This window comes from Sinocyclocheilus rhinocerous, unplaced genomic scaffold (genome assembly GCF_001515625.1).
Source record: "Sinocyclocheilus rhinocerous isolate Xijiao unplaced genomic scaffold, SAMN03320098_v1.1 scaffold306, whole genome shotgun sequence".
In the NCBI taxonomy this organism is placed as follows: Eukaryota; Metazoa; Chordata; class Actinopteri; order Cypriniformes; family Cyprinidae; genus Sinocyclocheilus; species Sinocyclocheilus rhinocerous.
The window spans coordinates 1,432,874-1,457,428 of record NW_015662161.1 but is presented as its reverse complement, the minus strand read 5'-3'; the positions used below and the strand labels follow the sequence as shown (position 1 = coordinate 1,457,428).

Genomic DNA, 24,555 nt, shown 5'->3' with positions numbered 1-24,555 from the left:
TACACTGCAAGTTGACGAGTCGATTTATCTGTGTTTTAATAGTCATAGATCTTTTTAGGTAGGGGAGAATCTATGATCTCTGACTCAGTTCGTTTGCTGGCTTCCATGGCTGCGATACGTTGTGTTTTCCACCAAATGGTGGAAAATACTATTGGGTAAATCTGCAGTGGGCGGAGTCACACAGACCAAAAAAAACCAACAACAGACATTCCGACACAGAACGCATATTCCAAAGTAGAATAACTGGCTTCTAGTACACCCCCAAAACAAAATCAAGACTTTGTAAAAGAGCATAATAGGACCCCTTTAAATATCTGCAAATATGGTATTTTCATGCTTTAGTACAGTCAAAAAAATACGAGACATGATCATAGCATGTGGAAAGTTATTTATCCTGCTTTATTTAACACTGATAATGCATCACAGTTTGCAGGATGAAGATTTCGCTCCAGGATCTTCAGGATGTTTTCTGTCAGACACTTCACGTCACTGTGTGTGTCTGGATGGGAGCTCAGGACCCTCAGTATGTCTGTTCCTCCTTCACTCTGAAGCATATTACAGTACTGAGGGGCTACAACAACAGAACGTGACTATAATCACACTGTCAACTAAATTACACCATTATCATTGCTTACTTTTTTACTTACATCTGTGAAAAACAACAGCAAATATAACAGGGAATTGCTGTAGAATTTTGAAGACTGTTCCAATACTGTTTTTTCATTCAAATACAATAAACAGGGTTGTATATGCATGGAAAAGAGTGACCAGTACAGTCTTTAGCCTTCAGATTTTCTTCCTTCTACATTATGGACATAAACCTTCTTGTTTATAAGAAATACTAAACAAAGATGTTAATAAATAGTTATGTAGGTGAATTAAATTTAATGACCATACACTGAGACTCACATTATCACTTACAAAAGTGCCAGCAAAAAAACGACTGGCTTTCTGATTATTTTGCAATGGCATCAATTGTTTTGGTGAAAAACAACCTGATATTTAAAGGGATAGTTGAGTAAAAAAAATCCCAAAAATATTTTATTTTGTGTTTTGATTAAGACACTTACCGGTAAGAAACCATTGCATGCTCAGGAGAACTCCATGACAGGACAGAAGAGTGCTAAAATCAAAGAGATTCAATGTACAGAGTTAAGATACAAAAACAGACAACACACACACACACACACCAGTTTCTCCTGCACTGTGTTATGCAGCTCAGCATCCAGACTCCACACCGGCCCCCTGACTGAGACACTCACACACACACACACTCACTCACACACACACACACACTCACCAGTTTCTCCTGCACTGTGCTGTGTAGCTCAGCATCCAGACTCCACACCGGCCCCCTGACTGAGACGAGATGAGCCAGGATCCCTCCAGCAAAGTAAATGACATCCACCTCCACCACTGGGTTGATCAGGAGTGAAACAATGTGCTCCACCAGATCCTCACTCATCAGCTCCATCCGCAGCTCCTCCACCTCTGCTACATTATTCTGGAGCACAGAGAGGGGAAAAGATACACTGCTTTCAGTGTTGAGCAATCTATTCGTAATTTAAAGCATATAAACGTCTAGAACATAATAATAAAATCCACACAGTTCAATTGTGATAAACGTCAACATACACTCTAAAAAATGCTGGGTTGTTTCAACCCAACTTTGGGTCAAATATGGACTAACCCAACTGTTGGGTTACATTTTTTAATTACATTTTTAACCCAAAAGTTGGGTTAGTCCATATTTGACCCAAGGCTGGGTTGAAACAACCCAGCATTTTTTAGAGTGTAGATAAACCATAGCACGAAGAAGTTTCATTTGTAAAGGTTTCAAGGAGTCCAAACTGCCCCTGCTAACACTTTAAGACACAATAAGGCTCAATTAATCACTTTTAGTTAATGCACTAGGATGCAGGAACAATGAAAAATGGTATTAGTCTACTACGCTATCAACAAGCAACCAATACTAGAATATTAACATTCTATACATTTAAAACCAAATTAGATGAAAGTTTTATAACATTTATGCAATTCTAAACATTTGTTAAATTACTTCAAAACAAATAACTACAGTAAAACAGCAAAAAAGCATATATTCTGAGTCGTTTATGGTACTTTATTTGTTACAATTATTAAACTATTGTTCAACACAGTCCTTTTAAGTTAATTTAGATTTGTATGTGGTCACGTCAGTGTTTACTTTGTAGTTAATCAATTCATTTCCTCCAATTTTACCATATAGCATGGTAAAAAATACATTTACCAAACATATAACACATAAAATATATTTACCAAAAGGCCCAGGAGCTTCTGCTGGACGGAGGACTCCGAATAATAAGACTGTGGAGGAGAAGAGAGAGTAATGAGAAGATACAGGAAATTAACAAACACTTAAAGGGATAGTTCACCTAAAAATGTAAATTCTGTGACCATTTACTCAACCCTGATCATGATGTTATATTAAGACATTCACATAAGTATGCACAATAAGCAAATATCAACAAATGCCAGCAACTGCTCAATACAACCCCTTAAAAAAAGTTTTGTCAATAATAAAAATGCTAAAAATCCCACAGACCCAGAAACGTAGTAAGAAAATCGGTAAAACAGTCCATGCGACATCAGTGGCTCAACTGTAAAATTACAAAGCTACGAGAATACTTTTTCCCGCCATTATCAAGAGTACCACGATGCATGCGTGTGCGCTTGATAACGGCGGAAGACATGATTTGGAGGAGAAGAATTGTTGAATAAAGAATAAAGTTATTTTTGTTTTCTTTGCGCACAAAAAGTATTCTCGTAGCTTCATAAAATTACAGTTGAACCACTGTTGTCACATGGACTGTTTTACCGAGGTTCTTACTACGTTTCTGGACCTGGGAACATTGACGTTACATTGCTGTCTATGGAGGGTCAGAAAGCTCTCAGATTTCATCAAAAAATATCTTAATTTCTGTTCCGGAGATGAACGGAGGTCTTATGGATTTGGAATGACTTGAGGGTGAGTAATTAATGAACAAATTTTTATTTTTGGGTGAACTAACCCTTTAAATAAACTGGCATTAACTAGATGCATGAGAGCTCAGCTAAAGTGATAAAATGTCAACAAAACTAAAAATGCTGTCATTCCATCAGCTTAGCAGCAAATGTATTTGGGAAACTAAATGAATGGGGTTCAGTGCTGGAAATATTCTGTGTTTGAAACTATTGGTTGCCCCACGACACACATCACTTCCGCATTTTGAAAGAAAATGTATGGAAGTGTCACAACTCTCTTTTCCAATGGCTCTCAGAAACATGTGCCTTGTTGCTAGGAGACACATGACAAATGTAAACAATATGTCTTCTAAAATCAGCTCAAAGAAACAAGCGTGTTTGATATCCCTCAACTGGATGGAAACGTATTTCTGTGTCTGTGTCTATCATACTCTACGCAATTTTCTATGAGATCTCAAATCTGGAAAAAATGGAGTGCAGTATATTCCAGCCTTTAGCTATGTGTGAGTGTAAGTGTGTGTGTGTTCACCTCCAGCAGCTCCATGTAGAGCTCTATTCCCTGGCACTGAATGAAATGGCGACACGCGGTGGGCGTCTCATCTGTCAAGTTCCACAGAGCGCTCAATGCAAACTTCAGAGTGGAGTCCACTACACCCAGAGAGGCCTTCTGCTGGACGATACTCAGCAACTGCTGGGCTTGCACAGAAAGGGGAATAAATGCATTGGTTGGGTCTACTCATGATTCATCTGTCCATTCAGTCATTTGCAAAAGAAGCGTCATTTAGCCATTCACATATCATATAAAACTTTAGGGAACAGAGAGAACACAATGCATGTGACAGTATGGTTAGTGTGAGGCCACATGATATGGTTTGAAGAACCTGTGCTGATGTACTTGCTGAAATAAATGGGGCTGTCCTTTTTTAATACCTTAAGATTGCAATGCAGTCTGGGATGACTTGCTATTTGCTATTAATAGACAGGCGGTACTAGGTTGAGGGACTTTCTTATTCTATATTTCATTGGATGGACAATTTTATTTGACACTGTGTACAAGTCTTGAATATGTTTGGTTCATTTAACCTTATGATAAAGGCTGTAAAATGTTTATATTTTCTGATCTGGGGTACACTAGTATAGACATGAACTAAAAACCACAAACTCCAATTTTCTAACCCTAACCCTTTAATCCTCATGTTGTGTTCTGGTCATTTTGACCTGGAGAGGATTTTCTCTTTCAAATGCTAAATAATATTAGGGCATTGGACTAAAACCTACAGACTTTGCTCACACGTGTTATAGCAATTTATTTATTTATTTGTGGTTTTTGAGATTCCCTCCCCCCCACACACTTTGTTACACTCGCGACTAGGGCTGAAACGATTAGTCGACATTATCGACAACGTCGACAATAAAAAATTGTCGACAAATATTTTTGTTGTCGAGTAGTCGTTTAAACTCATATGACCTAATGAAAGAGCCTGCAGTAATGCGGTTTGACCAGTGTGGCGCTGTAGCGCCAGATTGTAAATCAGCGCTCCCAAATGCAATTCAAGAGAAGACACAGCGATTCAGCGCATTTGAGCGCAAACGCAGCCAAACCTGAAGCTGCTGAGCGGCGTTTGGGATGAATATGTAAACATATGCTGTGCGCTTTTCCTCTAAATAACGAAACAAACACAACAACTACTGCTTTCTCAGCGGTGAGAAAGCAGTAGTTAAGAAAGCATCTGATTACAGCGATGTGGATGCTTGCACGAGCTCTGCAGTTCAGTACTCCAGTAAAGTCCAGTCACGTCACGTTTATTTATATAGTACTTTATGCAATAGATAGCCTTAAATCAAGCAGCTTTACAGTATTAAACATGAAAAACCAGAGTCAGTGTCGCCTTCAGTTAGAATTACAACTTTATTTTCTGTTATAAAGCAGCTCTCCAGTGTGGAGCTAGCTAATGATAAAATATTTTTATTAGTGGGGGAAAAAAAATTATTTAATTAAAGTGATGGATCTTGATCTTGATCTATCTCAGGACTTTTTTGATTATCATAGCCCTATACTGTATTTTAAGAGAGGTTATTTTGTGAATAAAATAGTTTATCCAAAAATAAAGCGTCTTATCACTTACCTTTATTTTGTTTCTTATCCATATTACTTACAAAAGGAGATGTTAGGCAGAATGATGTCATTCAGTTACTTTTTCATTTAGCTAATTAAATGGTGAATGAGAGAGTTTCTCTGTCATCTCATTTTGTGTGCCAAATATATTTATTTGTGTAAATTAATTGTATAATTGTAATTACATAATATGACTTTCAAAAGCTGAAGTACTTACCTTGTTAGAATATATACAGTATAGCTCAATATTTTAACTATCTGCAAAAGCTGAATAATCAATCAAAGTCTACTTATTAATCCGTGGAATAATCGACGATTAGTCGATTAACCGGTCTAATAATCGCTAGATTAATCGATCATCAAAATAACCGTTTGTTGCAGCCCTACTTGCGACGTTACCAACCTACAAAAATTGCTTAAAAATATTGTTATGCTATATTATTACCAAACACTGGATTCAATCTTTTTATCAGCTTGTTTTCTTTCAATAAGCATAGGTTTTGTATTTCTTTTTGGAACTGATTGATCATAGGGCTCATTGATCTGAGTTTATGCACCTCAGTTTTGGAGTGAACATTGCCAAAATGATAAACAAATAATGCTTTTTAACCAATTTTATAGCATAATTATAGTGATAACACCATAATGAGAGATTTACACGCAATTTTTAAAAAGCCAGTCATTTTTTATCAGGAATGGCAAATTAGGTAAAGGATTTTTAGCACAGCACTGTTTAAAACAGCAACAGCAAATAAAATTACTTTTTTTACATTTACCTTCATTATAAACGCCTCTGCACCCAGTTCTGAGATCTCCTCTGTGCTCAACTGCAATGAAGTGTGAGAGAGCCTTTTACTCAGTAATAATGTACCAAAAGTGTAAATGATATGATACTAGATTTTTGATCATATAAGCAGATTTTAAAAGTCTATGCTGATATGTCTGCATAATTGCATATACGTCTCTCACACAATACCTTTTTTTACTTTTGAATTCACTTTTATCTAGATAACACAGCAAAATGAATATATAGATCTTTATTTCTTTAATAATACTGTTGTTAGGGTTAGGTTTGTCCTGGTTTTAGACACTGAACAGAATGCAGGTGTTGCTGTAATGACCTTAGACACCAGTATGGAGACTACAGCCACCGCCATTCTCTGCACCGTCTGATCTTCATGATTCCCCAGCAACATCATTATCAGCTTAGCAGCTTCGTATCTACCAGGGAACAGGGGTCAAGACGGCGTTAAGCCACTCCAACAATGTACAGTAACAAGTGCACTGAGGAAATGTGTGTGGACTGACCTGTCAAATGGGACGACCTGTAAGATATGATCACTGCAAAGAGTAAGCAGGCAATTCTTCTGCAACTAAAAGCAAAAAAATAAACTGTTTAAATACTGATACTAGGACCATAGAGAGAGAAAAATACCATGGAAGTCAATGCGGACCAGCAACTACCATTCTTCAAAATATCTTCTTTTGTGTTCAACAGAACAAAGCAACTCATACAGGTTTGGAACCACTTGAGGGAGACTAAATGATGACAGAAATGTCATTTTTGGATGAACTATTCCTTTAGTGTTTATGGCTCAAACCGTTTGGGATGGTTCTACCTGCTCGTGGTTTGGGAAGTTCTTCATGGCTGTAAGAAGCTGCTGAACTACATCTCCCAGAAGGCGTAAGGGCATCCCCAGCACCAGCTCCTGTACGGTCAGGTTAAACACACACGCAGAGGCCACAAGTTGAACGTGCAGAGAATCTGTGTGGTGTCGCATCCCAGCCAAAACCAGCTGAAACAGGAACAGACACATGGGCACGCTATGTAAATGTTATTCATGCATTTTTAAAAATGAGCCAAGATCTTTTACAATAAAGGGAAGTTTTAAAGCATTGTATAAGATGTCATGATGTAATTTAAACTATGCCATCTTAAAAAAATGATCTTATAGTCCCTTACAAAATTACTCATTTTATCTGAATTTATTCATTCATTTAAAACATTCCAATTAAATTCAATTTATACACAGAATGACTTCAAACACACCTCTTCTATAATGAGAATTCATTTCTGAACTATATTTTTGATATACATTTTTGCTTCACTGCTTATTAATATTTGAGAAATTGTTGTTGGCCAAATTAAAGTCATGTGGTGCAACCACATGCAGAAAAAAAATCAGGAAATGACTTTATAAAGTCTGTGTTTATGCGGATCAATAACTTTTTTTAAATATCAGATAAGTTGACCTTTTAGTGACAAGGCAAGGTTAGTTCAAGCTTTAAAATGTCATGTGGTGCGACTCCTCAAAAACATAATGATATTCATGAATTGATATAAAAAAAAAAAAACGGTATGCAGAATATTTTGAAAATAATTAATAATGTATGCAAGATGTAACAAAACAACACTTTTATAGTGCTTTTCAATAAATGCAAACGTTTCTTGAAAATGGCATTAAAATTCCAAATTATTTGAAACCAGCATAAATACTAAAACATATGGGCTTTAAAATAGATTTTTCATTTTCTTTATAACTGACACTCATGTTTATCACTGATTCTAACAAACCAGCCTGTTCATATTTAGTTAACAAATACAGATCAGATAACAGAATAATTTTTTTGTGCCTTTAAGATGTGTGGCTGAGGTTCTTCCATGTCACTGGTGTGATTGTAGAGATGAGTAAGAACCTCCCGTATGAAAATCTCACGGTCGCTGTATCTCCTCAAGCACTCACACAGCTGGGTTAAGTTGGACTCTCCAGCCACCTGCATGTGTTTACAGATTAGTACGTATTTGCAGCTCCTGGCAAAATCTGCTGTTAGTTCTGACTCAATGGGATGGCAGTGAAATGTATTTTTTTGCAAGTTAACCAGACTTTTGACTATCGGCAAGAACTCTGGCTCACTTTGCTGCTTGGTCAGGAACTGCCAATTTTTACATTCAGTTTCACTGTAAATCTGAAATAGTAATCGCAGTGGATCCTGTCTGCTTCACTGGCTGCTCTCCCATCAGTATTTACTGCATCATGACACTGAATATTAGATTAAACCAGTCATGAATTGCATTTTTTCTAGTGCTGTCAAACGATTAATCGCGATTAATCGCATTCAAAATAAAAGTTTTTGTTTGCATGATATATGTGTGTGTACTGCGTATATTTATTATGTATATATATTTATATTACACACACATGCATGTATATATCTAAGAAAAATATGTTATGTTTATGTATTAAATATATTTATAAATAATATAAATTATTTGAATATACACATATGGATGTAAATACATGTAAATATTTTCAAAATATATACATGCATGTGTGTGTATTTATATATTCATAATAAATATACACAGTACGCACACATATATTATGTAAACAAAAACTTTTATTTTGAATGCGATTAATCGCGATTAATCGTTTGACAGCACTCATTTTTACTAGGAATTTTGCAGGATCTTTGGTTTTAAAAATAACACAAAAAATAGAAACCATTAAAAACATTTTTGTTACTTGAAATAAATAAATGTTAACTGAAAATAAAATGTAAAAAACGTTGTTTTTTTGTTTGTTTGTTTGTTTTCAGCCAGTTGCCAAAGCAACTTTTCTCTTTTCAAATGTATTGTTTTAAAATAACTATAACAGAAACAAAAACAAACAAAATTACTAAAACTTTAACTAATATGAAAACGCAAAAAACAAACAAAAAACAAACAGACAGAAAACTGATTTAAAATAATAAAAGTAACAAAGCATTTTCTGTGTGCGATGATCATACCTGAGCCATGCAAACTCTTGAATCTGAAATGCCTTTCTGCATTTTTACTTGAGTGTTCATTGACTGGCACAGAAAAATGATCCTCTGTGTCTCCGTCGTTTTCTATATCTATATCTTTTGTCTCAGCAGCTGTGCCATTAGCATTGGTAAAAAGTCTTGACATGGTTTTCTGAGGCGGAAAGCTCATCTTTGCTTTCCCTGTGTGCATTTTGGCACTAAAACTGTTTTTTTCCACCAAATCTTTGTGCACTACGTCTAATTTTATTACAACAACACAACAAATTATGTGATAGGCTACTCCTTCACAGGTTAAAAGACATTACATCAGGGTTTCTGCAGGTTTTATGAACATGAATTTAAGACTTTTTAAGACCTTTTATGAAGAGCATTTAAGGAATGAATTGAATGGAACCAAAGTCCTTAAATGTTGTTACTTTTGCTCAAATAGCGTTATAAAAAGCTTATTTTTCAGGCTAGATCAGCCAGTGCGCATGTGCAGTCCTGAGCACACGTCTCAGAGCGCTGACTGTTTCTATAGCAACCGGGACGCGTCTAACGGCAGCTGCAGTGACGCTCTGACTTTACTGATTAGCGATTGGCTCTTTAATTCAGAAGGCGGGGCTTCCTGCGATAGAGCGGCCATATTGAGCGTTGCATTTTTCCCCACTCAAAACTATACGAGTGACACGTCTTGGGTATTCTATAGTCTTTGATGGAACACAATGCGCCAATACAGTCTCTAAGTGTGTTGTCTAAGCAATGCTTTAAAAATTTAACATACTCCAACTTCCAATAAATTTCCATTATTTTTAACTCATTTTACAAAACAAAATCAACAGTGCAGATGTCTAAAGATTTCTAAATCAAGATACAATTTGAGAAGCAAAATTACATGAGATAAGAAGTCTTGTTTTTAAGAGAAATTCATCAAAATTAAGTGAGATCATGATTAAAACAAGAACAAATATTTTGACATTTACATGTATAAACATTTATATATTTATATTCTTATATTTTATATAAATATATTTAATATATAAACATAACATATTTTTCTTAAATATATACATGCATGTGTTTGTATTTATATATACATAATAAATATACACAGTACACACTCATTTGTTATGCAAACAAAAACTTTTATTTTGGATGCGATTAATCGTTTGACAGCACTAATGTATATATAAATACACACACATACAGTATGTATTTTGAAAATAGTTACATGTCTAGGGTTAGGGTATAAATATATATATACACATGCATGTGTGTGTATTTATGTGTACATAATAAATATACACAGTACATACGCATATATTATGTACACAAAAACTTTTATTTTGGATGTGATTAAAGGCACAACATGTACGTTTTCGCCGCTACGGAGCATGTTAAAGGAGGCCTGCAGCGACTCCTCCCCTGCTTCCCCGTACAGACGCAAGCCGTCCATCAGCAGCGTCTGGAGGCCCTGTCTGCAGAGCTCGTTGGACGTGAGACTGTGGAGAACATCTGAGATCGTGACATCGCTGTGTATATGTGAAGCCTTGAGCTCTTGGAGCTTGTGAGGGCAGAGCGAAAGTCTGAAGGCCTCGGCCGAGAGCTGCGAGGACCGGATGTAAGCGCAGCGCAAACGCAGGTGCTCCGGATTCTGGAAGATGCCTACAGTTCTGTCATTGAGGACCCCTGAGATAAAAACAGATCAGACTAGTGATGCGCAACGATTAACCACAATTAATCGCATCCAAAATAAACGTTTTTGTTTACATAATATATGTATGTGTACTGTGTATATTTATTATGTATATATAAATCGACGTAAATGGCAGGCGACGCAATGACCAGGAATGAGCCCCTTGCTATTTCTGGATTTAAACATTCTTCGAAACATTTGGGATAATGCAAGTACACAAGTCAGCAAAATATATAACACTGTTCTAGTGGTTTTTGGATATTTTAATAAAAAAATCTTACATATTGTGCCTTTAATCGTTGCCCAGCACTAATCAGAACATCAGGTAACAGATCTTGCATGCAACTAAACGGGTTACAGCGAGCAATCGTACCCTCATCAGCCATCTTGTGCAGAAGCTGATCGGCCAGCTCTTGAGGAAACACAGGGCAGTGGCGGAAGTGCAGTGACCCGTCCTCTTGTGCGACACAAAGCACTTCCACGTTGCGACACACCCAGGCCATGCTAATGTCAGTCAGGGAGGAAGGACTCTCTTCATCCTGAAACAAAAACTATATGTATAATGTTGTTCCTGATGAATTCTACTGATGATGCCTTTAGTCTGTTCTGTTGTCTTAGCAGATGTTTTCTAGACTCATAGAGATGATTCTGCATGAGTTATAATGAACCATATCAAATCAAGAGTAAAATAATAAGTAAAAAATTTTATTATACATATACAATTCTAATTTTGACGTTTGGGTTAGGTGTTTGACATGCCTACAAACTTTCGAGGCAATTGTATTCAAATCATTACCATGTTAAACAAATACATTTAACCCTTGTGCTGTTCTGAAAAGCCTTGATCTAATTGGTATTTCTTTTTGAAACTGATTGATTATAGACCTCAAAAACTGATGTGCATAAGTTGAGATCAATGAGGCCTATGAACAATCAATTCTAAATATAAATACAAAGTGTCTGCAAACTGTTGACAAAATAAGATTTGGAGATAATATACCATAATGAGAGATTTACAATTTTTTTTTTAAAGAATAAAAAAGAAAAAAAAGAACAAGTAAGTAAGAAAGTAAATAAATTGGCCAAAATGAAAATGAAATTGAAAATATATTTACTGTTTCAACCTAATACAACAAACTATTCATTATTTATTTTTATTCATTATTATTATTTATTCATTATATTTTTTTATTCAAATGTGTCGTATGTTTGACGTTACAGACAACAAATAAGTTTTCCTCATATGTGACTGTATTTTCTTGGAAATAAATACATCAAAGCAATCGTCCCCTCATCAGCCATCTTGTGCAGAAGCTGATCGGCCAGCTCTTGAGGAAACACAGGGCAGTGGCGGAAGTGCAGTGACCCGTCCTCTTGTGCGACACAAAGCACTTCCACGTTGCGACACACCCAGGCCATGCTAATGTCAGTCAGGGAGGAAGGACTCTCTTCATCCTGAAACAAAAACTATATGTATAATGTTGTTCCTGATGAATTCTACTGATGATGCCTTTAGTCTGTTCTGTTGTCTTAGCAGATGTTTTCTAGACTCATAGAGATGATTCTGCATGAGTTATAATGAACCATATCAAATCAAGAGTAAAATAATAAGTAAAAAATTTTATTATACATATACAATTCTAATTTTGACGTTTGGGTTAGGCGTTTGACATGCCTACAAACTTTCGAGGCAATTGTATTTAAATCATTACCATGTTAAACAAATACATTTAACCCGTGTGCTGTTCTGAAAAGCCTTGATCTAATTGGTATTTCTTTTTGAAACTGATTGATTATAGACCTCAAAAACTGATGTGCATAAGTTGAGATCAATGAGGCCTATGAACAATCAATTCTAAATATAAATACAAAGTGTCTGCAAACTGTTGACAAAATAAGATTTGGAGATAATATACCATAATGAGAGATTTACATTTTTTTTTTTAAAGAATAAAAAAGAAAAAAAAGAACAAGTAAGAAAGAAAGTAAATAAATTGGCCAAAATGAAAATGAAATTGAAAATATATTTACTGTTTCAACCTAATACAACAAACTATTCATTATTTATTTTTATTCATTATTATTATTTATTCATTATATTTTTTTATTCAAATGTGTCGTATGTTTGACGTTACAGACAACAAATAAGTTTTCCTCATATGTGACTGTATTTTCTTGGAAATAAATACATCAAGGGCAAAATATATTTTTAAATGCTTTTAAAAAAAACTTTATATTAAATATTTTTTTAGAGAAGGTATAGAAGAAAGAAATGTAGAGAGTATATTTATGTATTAGGAAATATGATATATATATAATTTTTTTTTTTACTGTGGTATAGTCTGCACAGTAGCTATTTGAACAAAACGTTGTAAAAAGAACTGAAAGATTACACGTAATAAATGCATGCAAAATTTTCTTTCACCTACAAGAACTTATAATACCCACATAACACTTGTATGGCTCTTGAACTTTTTTCTTTTATTTTCTTGTTTTTTAAAAGTTCAATCAGAGATCAAACTTGCCACTGTAAAGTAGTATTTAGATCACTTCATCTCTTACACGCCATGTAGTTTGTTAGTGAGCAGAAAATAAAGTAACTCACCATTATAGACGTGATGCAACAGTTGACAGTGTTCAGTTAAACTTCAAGCATTCGGGCCTGTTTTCTCCTCTAGAGGAATAATCTTATTACTGCAGCTAACGCTTGGAAGAAGAACACAGTACTGCTAGTCCAGTTTGCGTACAGTTGAGAGTTTCTAATAGCGCAACTGTCGCTTTCTGTTTGTTTGTCATTAAAAAAACTAACGAGCAACGTGAAACAATCTTGACAGCTGATCGCGCGTGGTGGGCGTGTCTTTAGTTACGTACACGGCTGTTTATTGTGGTGGGCGTGTCTTCAGGTTACAGAAGCGCTTAGCACAGACTTTTGATTGGTTGCTTGCGCAACGTCATCAAAGCCGCTCTTCATAAGGACGGCGGGACGAATCGATATAATACATGGGTTTCACTTTCTGAAATGAGTGACAACAAATATTGACCTTTTTCATGATATTCTAATTTTTTGAGATGTACCTGTATGTATTTTTAAACGTAAACGTAAAATGCTGGTTTGTTAACTAAAACTAAAATTAAAAGCATACACTTTTTTGTCATTACTTGCACTATAAATAAAATAAAATATAAAAACTTTTTAGGTCAGCTAGTTGTTAAGGCAAACTTTTGTTTACCTCGATGTACTAAGCTAAGCGGCCTTATATACTATGAAGAGGATTAAAGAGAAGATGTAGTAAGCTAAAACTAAAACTGAAATGGATATATAGGAAGGAACTGGAAGAACAGAAAACTGGCAACTGCTTATAAGGCCTTTCCAGTTAAACCAGGCCTACGCACATAGCATTTGTGTCTTAATATATATGGCAGCCATTGCAGGTCTGTATTACATATAAAAATTGATATTAAGACACACTAGTTATTTAAGTGTGCAACTTTCACTGTCAGAAGGCAGACAATGCCAACAGTACAGTTTTCCTACTGAGGGAACTCCCCCTGTGTGCAGCTGGCACGAAACGCAGCATGACCTTTTAAACATTTAAGAGCTTCAAAATCGTCATGACATTTTTCTTGACACATTTAGACAGTTTTATTATTTCTTAAACCTAATAAATGACAGTGTTTGTGTGCATAAAACTCAGAATTATGACTTTAAACAAGTTGTTCGAGAAAGGTACCAACGGCACAATGCAGGACAAAAACGGACCGTAGCATAATCGCGGCGAGAGGGGGGTGACAATTTAACATTAACACAAGAGTGGCTTTAAATAAGTATATATAATTAAAACACAATTTTAAAAAATATGTTTCACTCAAGATTCTTATAAAAGCAAAGGCAGAGTACAATATCAACAAAGTAATAATAACAACAACAACACAACGACATCCAGTTTAAAGTTTCCCCCATGCAGATCAATGGTATCGTCCTCAGACGCTTAAATCGTCCCAAACCTTGTAAGAGTTTGATTTACTCACGGCACGCCGTTCATTTGGATATTTAGATAAGTACATGGTGTTATGAAGGTGCTGATCATGAATGCTATTCTGGCAGACGATTCTAAGCTTTATTGCTAAGTTTTATTTTGAATGACTGGCTGCCAAATTCTAACAACTGGGCACTTGGATTAAGACAAGAAAAACGGGCATTTTTCGCCTTTTTAACATTGTTAAGCCGTTTTTAATTCGTTATCTTAGATATAGCAACCGGACAGTCGTTTATAACTATTTGACGTTACGATTTACATTATTTAAAAGGGCTTAATTCACTTCTGCAACACGATCCATTGTTAAAGAAAAGATGTCATCATCGTCTGCAGAACCGTTTTCCTACATCGAAATGAGTCGAGTCAGCGCAGCTGGCACTGGTATGTAACTTTATTTCTGTATTATTCCCGTCTCATCTTTTTATATTTGCCGTTTATTCTGTTTAAGTCACTCTGCCTTTGTTCTGGTTCAAACGCGACCTAAGTGTCAAGCGTTAATCGCGGGGACGACGACGCATCAGTATTCAGTGAAGGTAGGAACATTTGTGAAAGTTAGTTCGTATTATATAAAAGTCAGTTAACCAGTCTTGGGGCTTTTGATTCGTTGAGTTCTGCGTGTCTCAACATGTCATCGCCGAGTTCATTCAGGTCAGCGGAGCAGGAATATCAGGCCACCAAACTACCTACCCTACTATGGCGAAGCGCTAGCTTATGAATATTAAATAGGCAATGATGACGTTGCTTGGTAACAGACCCTGAGCGTCCAATCACCGAACTCGATTAGTATCGCGAAGTCTTTAGTTCAGCCAATCGTAGAGGTCCGCTGGTCAACGTCTCTTTACGTTGTAAATATTCACAAATCCTAACTTTCTCCATAGTAGAAAGTTGGTAAACTCGCAAACGGGAATACCGGGGAAATCCTGAGCGTCCACAGCTGTCACTGCATAGCTCAGAGCAGGCGTCATTAGAGAAACATAGTGTATCTGGTTAACAGTATTACATGAGAGAGTAGGCCAGAATGAAAGTTTCTGTGTCTGTTCACCATCTGCTTTTCATTAAAGAAGTCGTGACTGCCGCTGCTTCTTTTCCCTCCGCATAACTTACACGTTTAGATATTACGTTACTTTTTTGTTCTCTATAGTGTCTATTCAACAACTAGCACTCTCTATTCTAATTGTATTCTTAAAAAAAAAATAGACTTTTAGACTTGCACTTTATTCATTTACTAACTGCTTTTTTTTCTAAAAAAACAAAAACAAAAAAAAACAACTAACACTAGCTTCTCTATTCTTTTTGTATTCTATTTATTTTCTTTTATTTATTATACAATTAACAAAAAGGAAAAAAAGGCCTCTAACACTAGCTTGCTCTATTCTTTTTCTATTCGATCTGTTTTCTTTTTATTTATTATATAATAATAAAAAAAACTTGCTACGGTGATTCTTGATTTTGTTTGCTTCCGTTGTGTTTGTATTATGATGATGAATGGATATGTATATAAACTGACAAAAATGAAACTTTTCAAAGACGAGAGGCGAAAATGTTAATGCTGAATCATATTTTCCGCGTGAAATAGTTTAAATACTTAAATGTAATCATCTCAGAATATTAAATATCTATTTTAAGATTTTTTTTGTATAAATCTGTTCATTCTTTTAAATAATATTTTTGAAATGTAGTAAATAAAATACTGGCACACTTTTTTGTTTTTAATTTCCAGAGACCAAGACCTGACAAACTGGCAATTTATTATAAAACGCTGGCGGTTTTCCAGTAAAACTAGGCTAGAAATGTAACAATTGCTGAACCGTTTAGTAGCCTATTGTCTCACACTTATGTTTTATTATGTTTCTTCAACCAGAAATCAGTAGCGACGATCATCTCCTCAGAGAAATGGAGCCCAATGATTTATTACAGGAGGCCGAGTGGTACTGGGCTGACATATCCAGGTAAGATTGCGTTGAACATTCTGTCATCTACTTTTTTTAAAGTCACAGTAGTCACAAATATGACACGCATATGTGCTTTGTACTTTTAAGTCTGCATGAAATTGTAACGGAGTAAAAACTATTATTGTAGAAATGTAAATGTACAAGTATTCAATTTTAACAGAACTCAAATAAAGGACAGATTCACCAAAATAATACTTGACTATAGTAGAGAAGTAGTATTATTACTCAAATGCTTTACACTGCTGCTAATTTAATACCGTTTTTTTTTTTTGCACTGTATAGATAATTGACTCTCTTTATTAGTTGCCTGGGTTGCGTGCGTATGTGTGGGGCGGAGCTATCAAAATAGGGGCAAGACCCTTTTGGGGTAGGGGCGTGTTTGTTTTGGTGATTTCAAATATCAACACTGGCTACCAGAAATCACTTACTCTGCCTTTTAAAGCATTTATCAGTTTGCTTGCTTATTATTCAATTAATACCACTTACAACCAATCTCCACTGTGTCGAACCATTAGGGAGGAGGTGAATGAAGTTCTCCACGGCATGCCTGATGGTGCTTTCCTGGTCCGAAATGCTTCCTGCAAGCGGCAGGGAGAATATACATTAACCGTTAGGTAAGGATCGCATGTTTCAGGATTCCTGCTTTATTGAAAACACAGCAGTTAAGTGTATTAGCATCAGTGGCCAACCAATCATTAGCCACTTTCACGCATGAAACCGACTTTGCTTGCTACACATTAGCGCCAACGTCATTGAAACTGATGTGATTAGCTAGTATTTTAGCATCAGTTTAATTCGCAGGAGGTGTAAAATATACAGAAAAACTGCACTTAAGTTAAAGATATGTAAAATTTTTACTCATTTTAAAAGTACCTATTCCAAAAAAATACTTGAGTGAAAGTAAAATCATCCACATTTGTAAAAATATGTAAAGCATCCACATTTAATTGTACCTAAGTATTGAAAAGTTAAAGCTTTTTACATTGAAAACAGCCGTAGAGATTCTCAGAAGATGTTAAAGAAACCCAGTATCCTTAAAGCTGTTCCTTGAGTATTTCCAGCAGATGATTTTACACTGGATTGATATTTGAATATAGTTATTTTTAGACTAATAATCATGCACTCTGTTCACACTCGACTCAAGTTCATCAATCTACAGAGATGTTATTAAAAAAACACATTACTAAAGTTTAAAGTCTGTCTCTGAAAGGGATTATTCGTCCAAAAATGAACATTCTGTCATCTACTTTTTTTAAAGTCACAGTAGTCACAAATATGACACGCATATGTGCTTTGTACTTTTAAGTCTGCATGAAATTGTAACGGAGTAAAAACTATTATTGTAGAAATGTAAATGTACAAGTATTCAATTTGAACAGAACTCAAATAAAGGACAGATTCGCCAAAATAATACTTGACTATAGTAGAGAAGTAGTATTATTACTCAAATGCTTTACACCGCTACTAATTTAATACAGTTTTTTTTTTTGCACTGTATAGATAATTGACTCTCTTTATTAGTGGACTTTTTGCTTATCAGAGCATCCTAACCTTGAATTTTCTTAAATGTAATTTGCTGTTAAGTTCATCTCATGGCTTAGTTCACAAATTGCATCACCTATAAAATGTTTTCACCAATATTACAACTTCTTAAGCTGGCAAATAAGACTGCAAGTTGCCAGATATGATTTGTTGCCATTTCACCAAGGGGTGACTAATACACGGTGAAATATCACTGCATTTATAGAAAAGGCTGTATGTGTGAAAGCGCTTCTTGAAATCCCCACAGGAACAATGGCACCAACAAACTCATCAGGATCCACCATCAAGATGGCAAATTTGGGTTCTCCGAGCCTCTGACCTTCAGCTCAGTGCCGGAGCTGATCTCTTACTACAGGCATCGGAGCTTAGTCCAGTACAACAGCTCCCTGGATGTCACGCTGGCTTATCCCGTGTCCCACTGTGACCCGCTTCCTACCTCTTCTGTGAGTCTCATGGGGAAGATCATCTTAGTTAAAAGGCATCTTTTGTTAATGTATTTATTTATTTTTCTCCAACAAGTGAACACTTTTAGTGATTAAACGTATTGCGTTTTCAGGATCTGCCTGTGAAGGAAGAGTTTTTGAGTGCAACTAGAGAGAAGCTCCATGAATGTTTGAGACTGTTTCAGAAGACGGCCGAGTATGACCAGCTGTATGATGCTTGCACTACGCTGTTACAGGTAAGCCACGGAAAAGGTTCAAATCAGCGTTGTTATAGTGTTGTTTTTTTTAATTTTATTATTTTCAATTCGCAACTGAATTTCTGTTTTAGTATTTTTCTTCAATTTCTTTGGTAGTTTGTATTAGTTTTTATATTAAAAAAACAATACTATGTGGTTATTTATTTTTTTATTTTATTCATATATATATTAGGGATGTTAATTTTAACTGGTTAACCGGTTAACCGACCGTGAAGAATTGACCGATTAATACAATCAGTTAAACGGTTTAAAAAGATTTTTTTTTTGTTTTTTTTTGTTTTTTTTTAGTAATTTATCAAAATATTTAAAAAGGTTTGCTGCATGATTGAAATACGCTACGCGTATTAAAAAAAAACAAAAAACGTTTTTTTGAGGAAAAAAAACAAGTCCAGCCCTAACCCCAAGTCGCATTTTATTGTTTCATTCAGAAATAGGCCTAATGCCGACACAAAATGTTTACAAACATAATAAACACCGTAAACATAGCTAGGCTAGTTTAGTTCCCATCACTCCACAACAAATCCTTTCAATTAACAGTATTTAGAAAAGAACAAGAATTAAAAATATTCATTTTTTATTTAGGCTAAAACGAAACCGAAACCAATGTTGGGTCTCTCATTCCACACAAAATCAAATGTTTCCGTATTTGCGGTTTTTAATGAAACACTGTTGCAGTATAGAGCTTATCATGAATAATTTAAACACCAGACATGTCTATGATTGGCTACAATGCTCAATGCAGCAACTGCTCGTGCACACACACACAAATACGCTTGGGAACTGAATATGAAAACTAAATTTTTGGTTTTATTTTTATTTTAGTTAGTTTTAAAGGCAATGATTCCAGTTTTGGTTTAGTTTTAGTTTTTTCATCTAATTGTTAAAAAGAAGAAATGTATATCAAGCATATCAAATGCATTGCTTTTCTAAGGTTCTCCCTGTTGCTTTACAGGAAATCCAAAGGAGAAAAACATTTGAGGCCGTCAGCATGACAGAGACCTCTGAAGAGTGTTGTTCTCAGGAGAACTCTTGCAAGGATTTCCAAGACGCAGTCCAGAGTGAGCTGAAAGAGTGAGTGTCCATATGATCTGCATGTTTAACTTAATCACAGCCGTGCTGAAAGAGCACCAGTATTTCTCTAGGAATTAAGTTTGGTAATGTAATTGTTGAATATGGCTTGCCAGGGGAAAACCAGGATGTTGTGTAGTTGGTATAGTTGCTACTGTGCTCAGTGGTTGTTAGTACATTCCTGTGCAGTCAACAGAGCCCATCTATCCAGTCCCATCCAAGTCTCCATGATAATGCTTCATTTACAGTACAACACAGATTTTGGCAAATTTTGAATGAATAAGTCAAAAGTAGGGCTGTACACTTAATCAAATCGTGATATGGACTAGTGTCTGTGAATATTAAACCTAAAAAATGCTGCTATTTAAATGCAAAGTCTGCAAGTTCTGTGTCGAATGAGCGCAAACACAAATATAGATATTTTTAATGAAACCTGAGTGATTTCTGTCCCTCCAAAATCCCAAAATGATGACCCTTCAATGAGTGTGTTAAAGGGTTAGTTCACCCAAAAATGAAAATTCTGTCATTAATTACTCACCCTCGTGTCGTTTGAAACCCGTAAGACCTTTGTTCATCTTCGGAACACAATTTAAGATATTTTTGATGAAATCTGAGAACTCTCTGACCCTCCCATAGACAGCAAGGTAACTACCACGTTCAAGGTCCAGAAAAGTACCAAGATGATCGACAAAGTAGTCCGTGTGACATCAGTGTTTCAGCTGTAAAGTTACGAAGCTACGAGAATACTTTTTTGCACAAAGAAAACAAAATTAATGACTTTATTCCACATTTATGGGTCATCACGCCGGATCTGGGTCAGCGCCGCCACACGCTCGCGTCATGATACTGTCGTGAACGCGCATCCACAAGTGACGCAGTAGGTCAAAATGTGGAATAAAGTCGTTATTTTTGTTTTCTTTGCGCAAAAAAGTATTCTCGTAGCTTCGTAAAATTACGGTGTAGAGACGAAAATGTGGAATAAAGTCATTATTTTTGTTTCCTTTGCGCAAAAAAGTATTTTCGTTGCTTCGTAACTTTACAGTTTAACCACTGATGTCACACGGACTACTTTGTCGATCATCTTGGTACTTTTCTGGACCTTGAACGTGGTAGTTACCTTGCTGTCTATAGGAGGGTCAGAGAGCCCTCAGATTTCATCAAAAATATCTTAATTTGTGTTCCGAAGATGAACGAAGGCCTTACGGGTTTCGAACAACACGAGGGTGAGTAATTAATGACAGAATTTTCATTTTTGGGTGAACTATCCCTTTTAACAGGACGAAAGCCGTTTGAATGAAGTGATTTAACGCAAGTCTTTTAAAGACACACGATCACTTTGTGACAAACCGATTTAGTTAGTTTACTTCACTTCGGAACATGGGCTGGAATTGGGAACCTGATGTAGCCTATTGTAGTAATGTTGTCTCTGGTCTGTGAGTGTAAATGCGTTCAGGGGGCGTGGCTTTGGACGGCGATTGCAGGAAGGGTGGGACGTTCGCTTTCAGTGCTATCAGGCTAAAGTTAGCATTTTCCAAGATCTCCTATTGTACCTTTAATGAATCAAAGTTTTGAGTGAATGAACAAAAATCTCTCCGATTTCATTAAAAATATCTTCATTGAAGTGTGTGACACTAGACTTAGAAAACGCCAGTAATTATTATTATTTTATTGTATTTCTACAAACATTCTACCAGTCACCACTGATTTGAGTAAAAAAAATCGTATTGTTTTACTTCTCTAAGCCCCTCAATATAAGGCATCTTCTGAAGCGGTTTAATTTGGGGACACGTCTGGCTGCTGTCTGATGCAATAGGTCTGTAAGGTCTGTGGAGACACCGGGACAATGGCTGGTGAACAGGAACTGGCATTTACAAGACAAATCAAGGCGCTCTCGTTGAGCTAAAAAAAAAATCTGAGGTTTTTGCTTATTGAGTGGTTGTTTTCTCAGGTCTGAATGTGAGCGTGAGAAGAGCGTGGAGCTGCTGGAGGAGGAGGAGAGCTGGTTTGTGGGAGATCTCGGTCGACGGCAGGCAGAGGAGCTTCTCTGTGGGAAACCGTCTGGAGCTTTCCTCATCCGCAACAGCAGCACCAAGGACTGTTACGCCTGCTCTGTGGTGTAAGTCATCAGTCAGTGCTGTTTAATAACTTAATCATGTGAGAACTGACATGCATTCCTGTTTGTTTGTTAATTAGCACAAAATAGAAATGTCCTCTCATCTTCAGAGTCTATAATCTCGTATACGGAGACTTGTTTTTGGCGTCTTCTGCACATTGCATCCTATTCTGTCCAAAAACCATCCACTTAGACTGGAGTAAAGCAGCCAATCACAGATGGTTGAATTCCTCTTCAATAAACCAATTCGTTAAATTGAACAGATTCATGATATGAATCAACCTTAAAGGGAAAGTTCTCATAGAAAAGAAATTGTCATTTACTTTACCCTCATATTCCTTCAAATCTGAATGACTTATTTTTTCTGCAAAACACAGAAGATATTTAAAAAAGAAAAGAAAAAAAAAAAGCAGTTTTGCTGTGCACTGACTTCCAATGTATGGACAAAAAAAAAAAAAAGAAATTTCTCAAACTATCCTCTTTTGTGTTCCACAGAGGTAAGAAAGTCATACAGTTTTGTAATGTCATGAGAGTGAGACATAATTTTTATTTGTGGGTGTACTATCTCTTGAAAAGAACTAAAATGAATGAATTTTAAGTTTGTTTTTTTTGTCAACATTTTAATGAGATGCTATTAAAACATCAAATAAACATCTTAATATTCATACTGTCATATCAAAACTAGTCTAAAGACTCTTTGCCACGGCAAAAAAAAAAAAAGATTTTCATACTTAGTATTTTTGCCTTGTTTTCTAGTACAAATATCTAAACATTCTTAAATCAAGATACATTTACTTGAGAAGCAAAATAGCATAAGATATTAAGTTTTGTATCAAAAATTAAGTTGTTTAAAATTAGAAAAAATATCTGGTAGTGGGGCAATAAAATAAGCTTGTTTTCCCTTTAAATTAAGATTATTTTTCAAACCTCATTGGCAGATATTTTTTTTCTTGTTTTAAGCAAAAATAACACATTTTTAGTTATATTATATTAGTTATTATATGTGCGCTTGGAATAAACAGACGATATCATTCGCTGGTGTGGACGCTTTATATAACTCCGACTGGATTCGTCTGAAAGTAGAAAGTCATATACACCTAGGATGCCTCGGGGGTGAGTAAAACGCAGCCTAATTTTCATTTTTGGGTGAACTAACCCTTTTAGTATGTCCCAAAGCTTGCCTACTATTTTGCTACATACTCAAAAGTGTGTACTTTTTCTTCACAAAAAGAGTACATACTTTTAAGGCATAGTAGAAGTAGGCGAATTGGGACGCAGCACTGGTCTATAAAAAAACTAAAAAGAAAATATCTTAGGATTTTGGTTGGTTATATAGCAGTGCATCATGTTTCTGGTTTCAGTTTTAGTTTAAAATTTTATTTTTCCATTGTTTTTTGGAATTTGGTGCCGGTTTCAGCTTCCCTAACCCTGCTCTCGTCTCTTCCTCCACAGGGTCGGCAGCCAGGTGAGGCACTGCGTGATTCGCCACACGGAGCGCGGCTACGGCTTCGTCGAGCCCTTCGATCTCCACAAGTCTCTGAAGGATCTGGTCATGCACTACCATCACACCTCGCTGGCACAGCACAACCAGGCGCTGGACGTCCGGCTGGCGTATCCGGTCCACGCCGCTAACTAAACCAACTGCACTAAGACTGAAGGAGATTTCGCTCGATTTTACCGCTCGACTTTGCACAATGTCCACAATCTGGACATTGTGCAAAGAGTGGAAGCGACTGTCAAGCTGTTTGTTTGTATATTGCACTTTCCAAAGCATTCCTCACGGTCATAAAGATACTCCAGTACTTGAACAAGTGTTGAATGAGCCCTTTGTAGACATGTTTACAGACACACAAAAACGTCAGAATTGGTTTTTAATGGTTTTGTGATACAGTCATGCTCTTTTAAGCAAACAGATGTAGTAGTAGTTTTTGTGGGGATGAATGATAATCTTTTATCGCAACTCATTCATCACCCAAAACATTTTTAAAATGTATTTTGTGAATGTAACGCAGTTATTGAAAGACACACTTTCAGATCTTTCAAGATGCCTGCAGTTCATGCTCTTTTGCGCACCTAAGTAAGGAGTTTACGTTTTTTTTTGATGCATGGTTTATTTGTTCGAGAGAAACATCTTGAAAACTGGTTTTAGTTCATAAAATTTGAATAACATTTTAAAGACCGCTTGAAAATTGTGCACAATATGATTATCCACTTTGCATCTGTTACGGAGTAAGAGGAAATGTATTTGTTGAATTCACATTTCTGGCATACTTCTAATGTTTACCTTTTTTTACTATGCTTTTTTTAGGAAAGCCAGGAGAGTGCAGTTGTCTTAAGGGCTGAACAGCCCAGGCACTTCATAGAGTTTAATACATAAGTGTGTCTGTGGTTAACCACACAATGCCAAACTGCTTATTCTTGAGATGAGCAACTCTTTTTATTTGTCAGCAGCGTACAGTACAAAGGGAACGTTTCCCCTTCTTTTGCAGAGCTTATTTTGTGCTGCAGTGTTTTCCCTTGCATGCTTCTTAAAAAAAATAAA

At 35.9% G+C, this 24,555-nt stretch overlaps 2 protein-coding genes across 3 annotated transcripts; one reads left to right on the top strand and one right to left on the bottom strand.

The window, feature by feature from the left end:
• Positions 1-389: 389 nt before the first annotated feature.
• Positions 390-11,415, bottom strand: LOC107727497 (protein zyg-11 homolog). The gene is made up of 14 exons (XM_016537368.1): positions 11,398-11,415; positions 10,975-11,140; positions 10,281-10,594; positions 7,754-8,053; positions 6,739-6,915; positions 6,428-6,492; positions 6,241-6,340; positions 5,896-5,946; positions 3,533-3,694; positions 2,299-2,346; positions 1,301-1,504; positions 1,071-1,123; positions 648-649; positions 390-571 (listed from the first exon to the last, which is right to left on the bottom strand). Exons 1-14 carry the CDS (start codon positions 11,413-11,415, stop codon positions 390-392), a joined length of 1,842 nt encoding a protein of 613 aa, XP_016392854.1.
• Positions 11,416-14,606: 3,191 nt separating this feature from the next.
• Positions 14,607-24,555, top strand: pik3r3a (phosphoinositide-3-kinase, regulatory subunit 3a (gamma)). Of its 2 annotated transcripts, XM_016537422.1 has the most exons (9): positions 14,607-15,019; positions 15,124-15,171; positions 16,500-16,587; positions 17,106-17,204; positions 18,380-18,575; positions 18,689-18,811; positions 19,785-19,903; positions 21,849-22,016; positions 23,466-24,555. In XM_016537422.1, exons 1-9 carry the CDS (start codon positions 14,953-14,955, stop codon positions 23,647-23,649), a joined length of 1,092 nt encoding a protein of 363 aa, XP_016392908.1. In that variant the 5' UTR covers positions 14,607-14,952; the 3' UTR covers positions 23,650-24,555. The 2 variants fall into 2 exon arrangements, with proteins under 2 accessions (XP_016392908.1, XP_016392909.1); XM_016537423.1 differs by lacking the exon at positions 15,124-15,171 and having other exon boundaries at positions 14,608-15,019.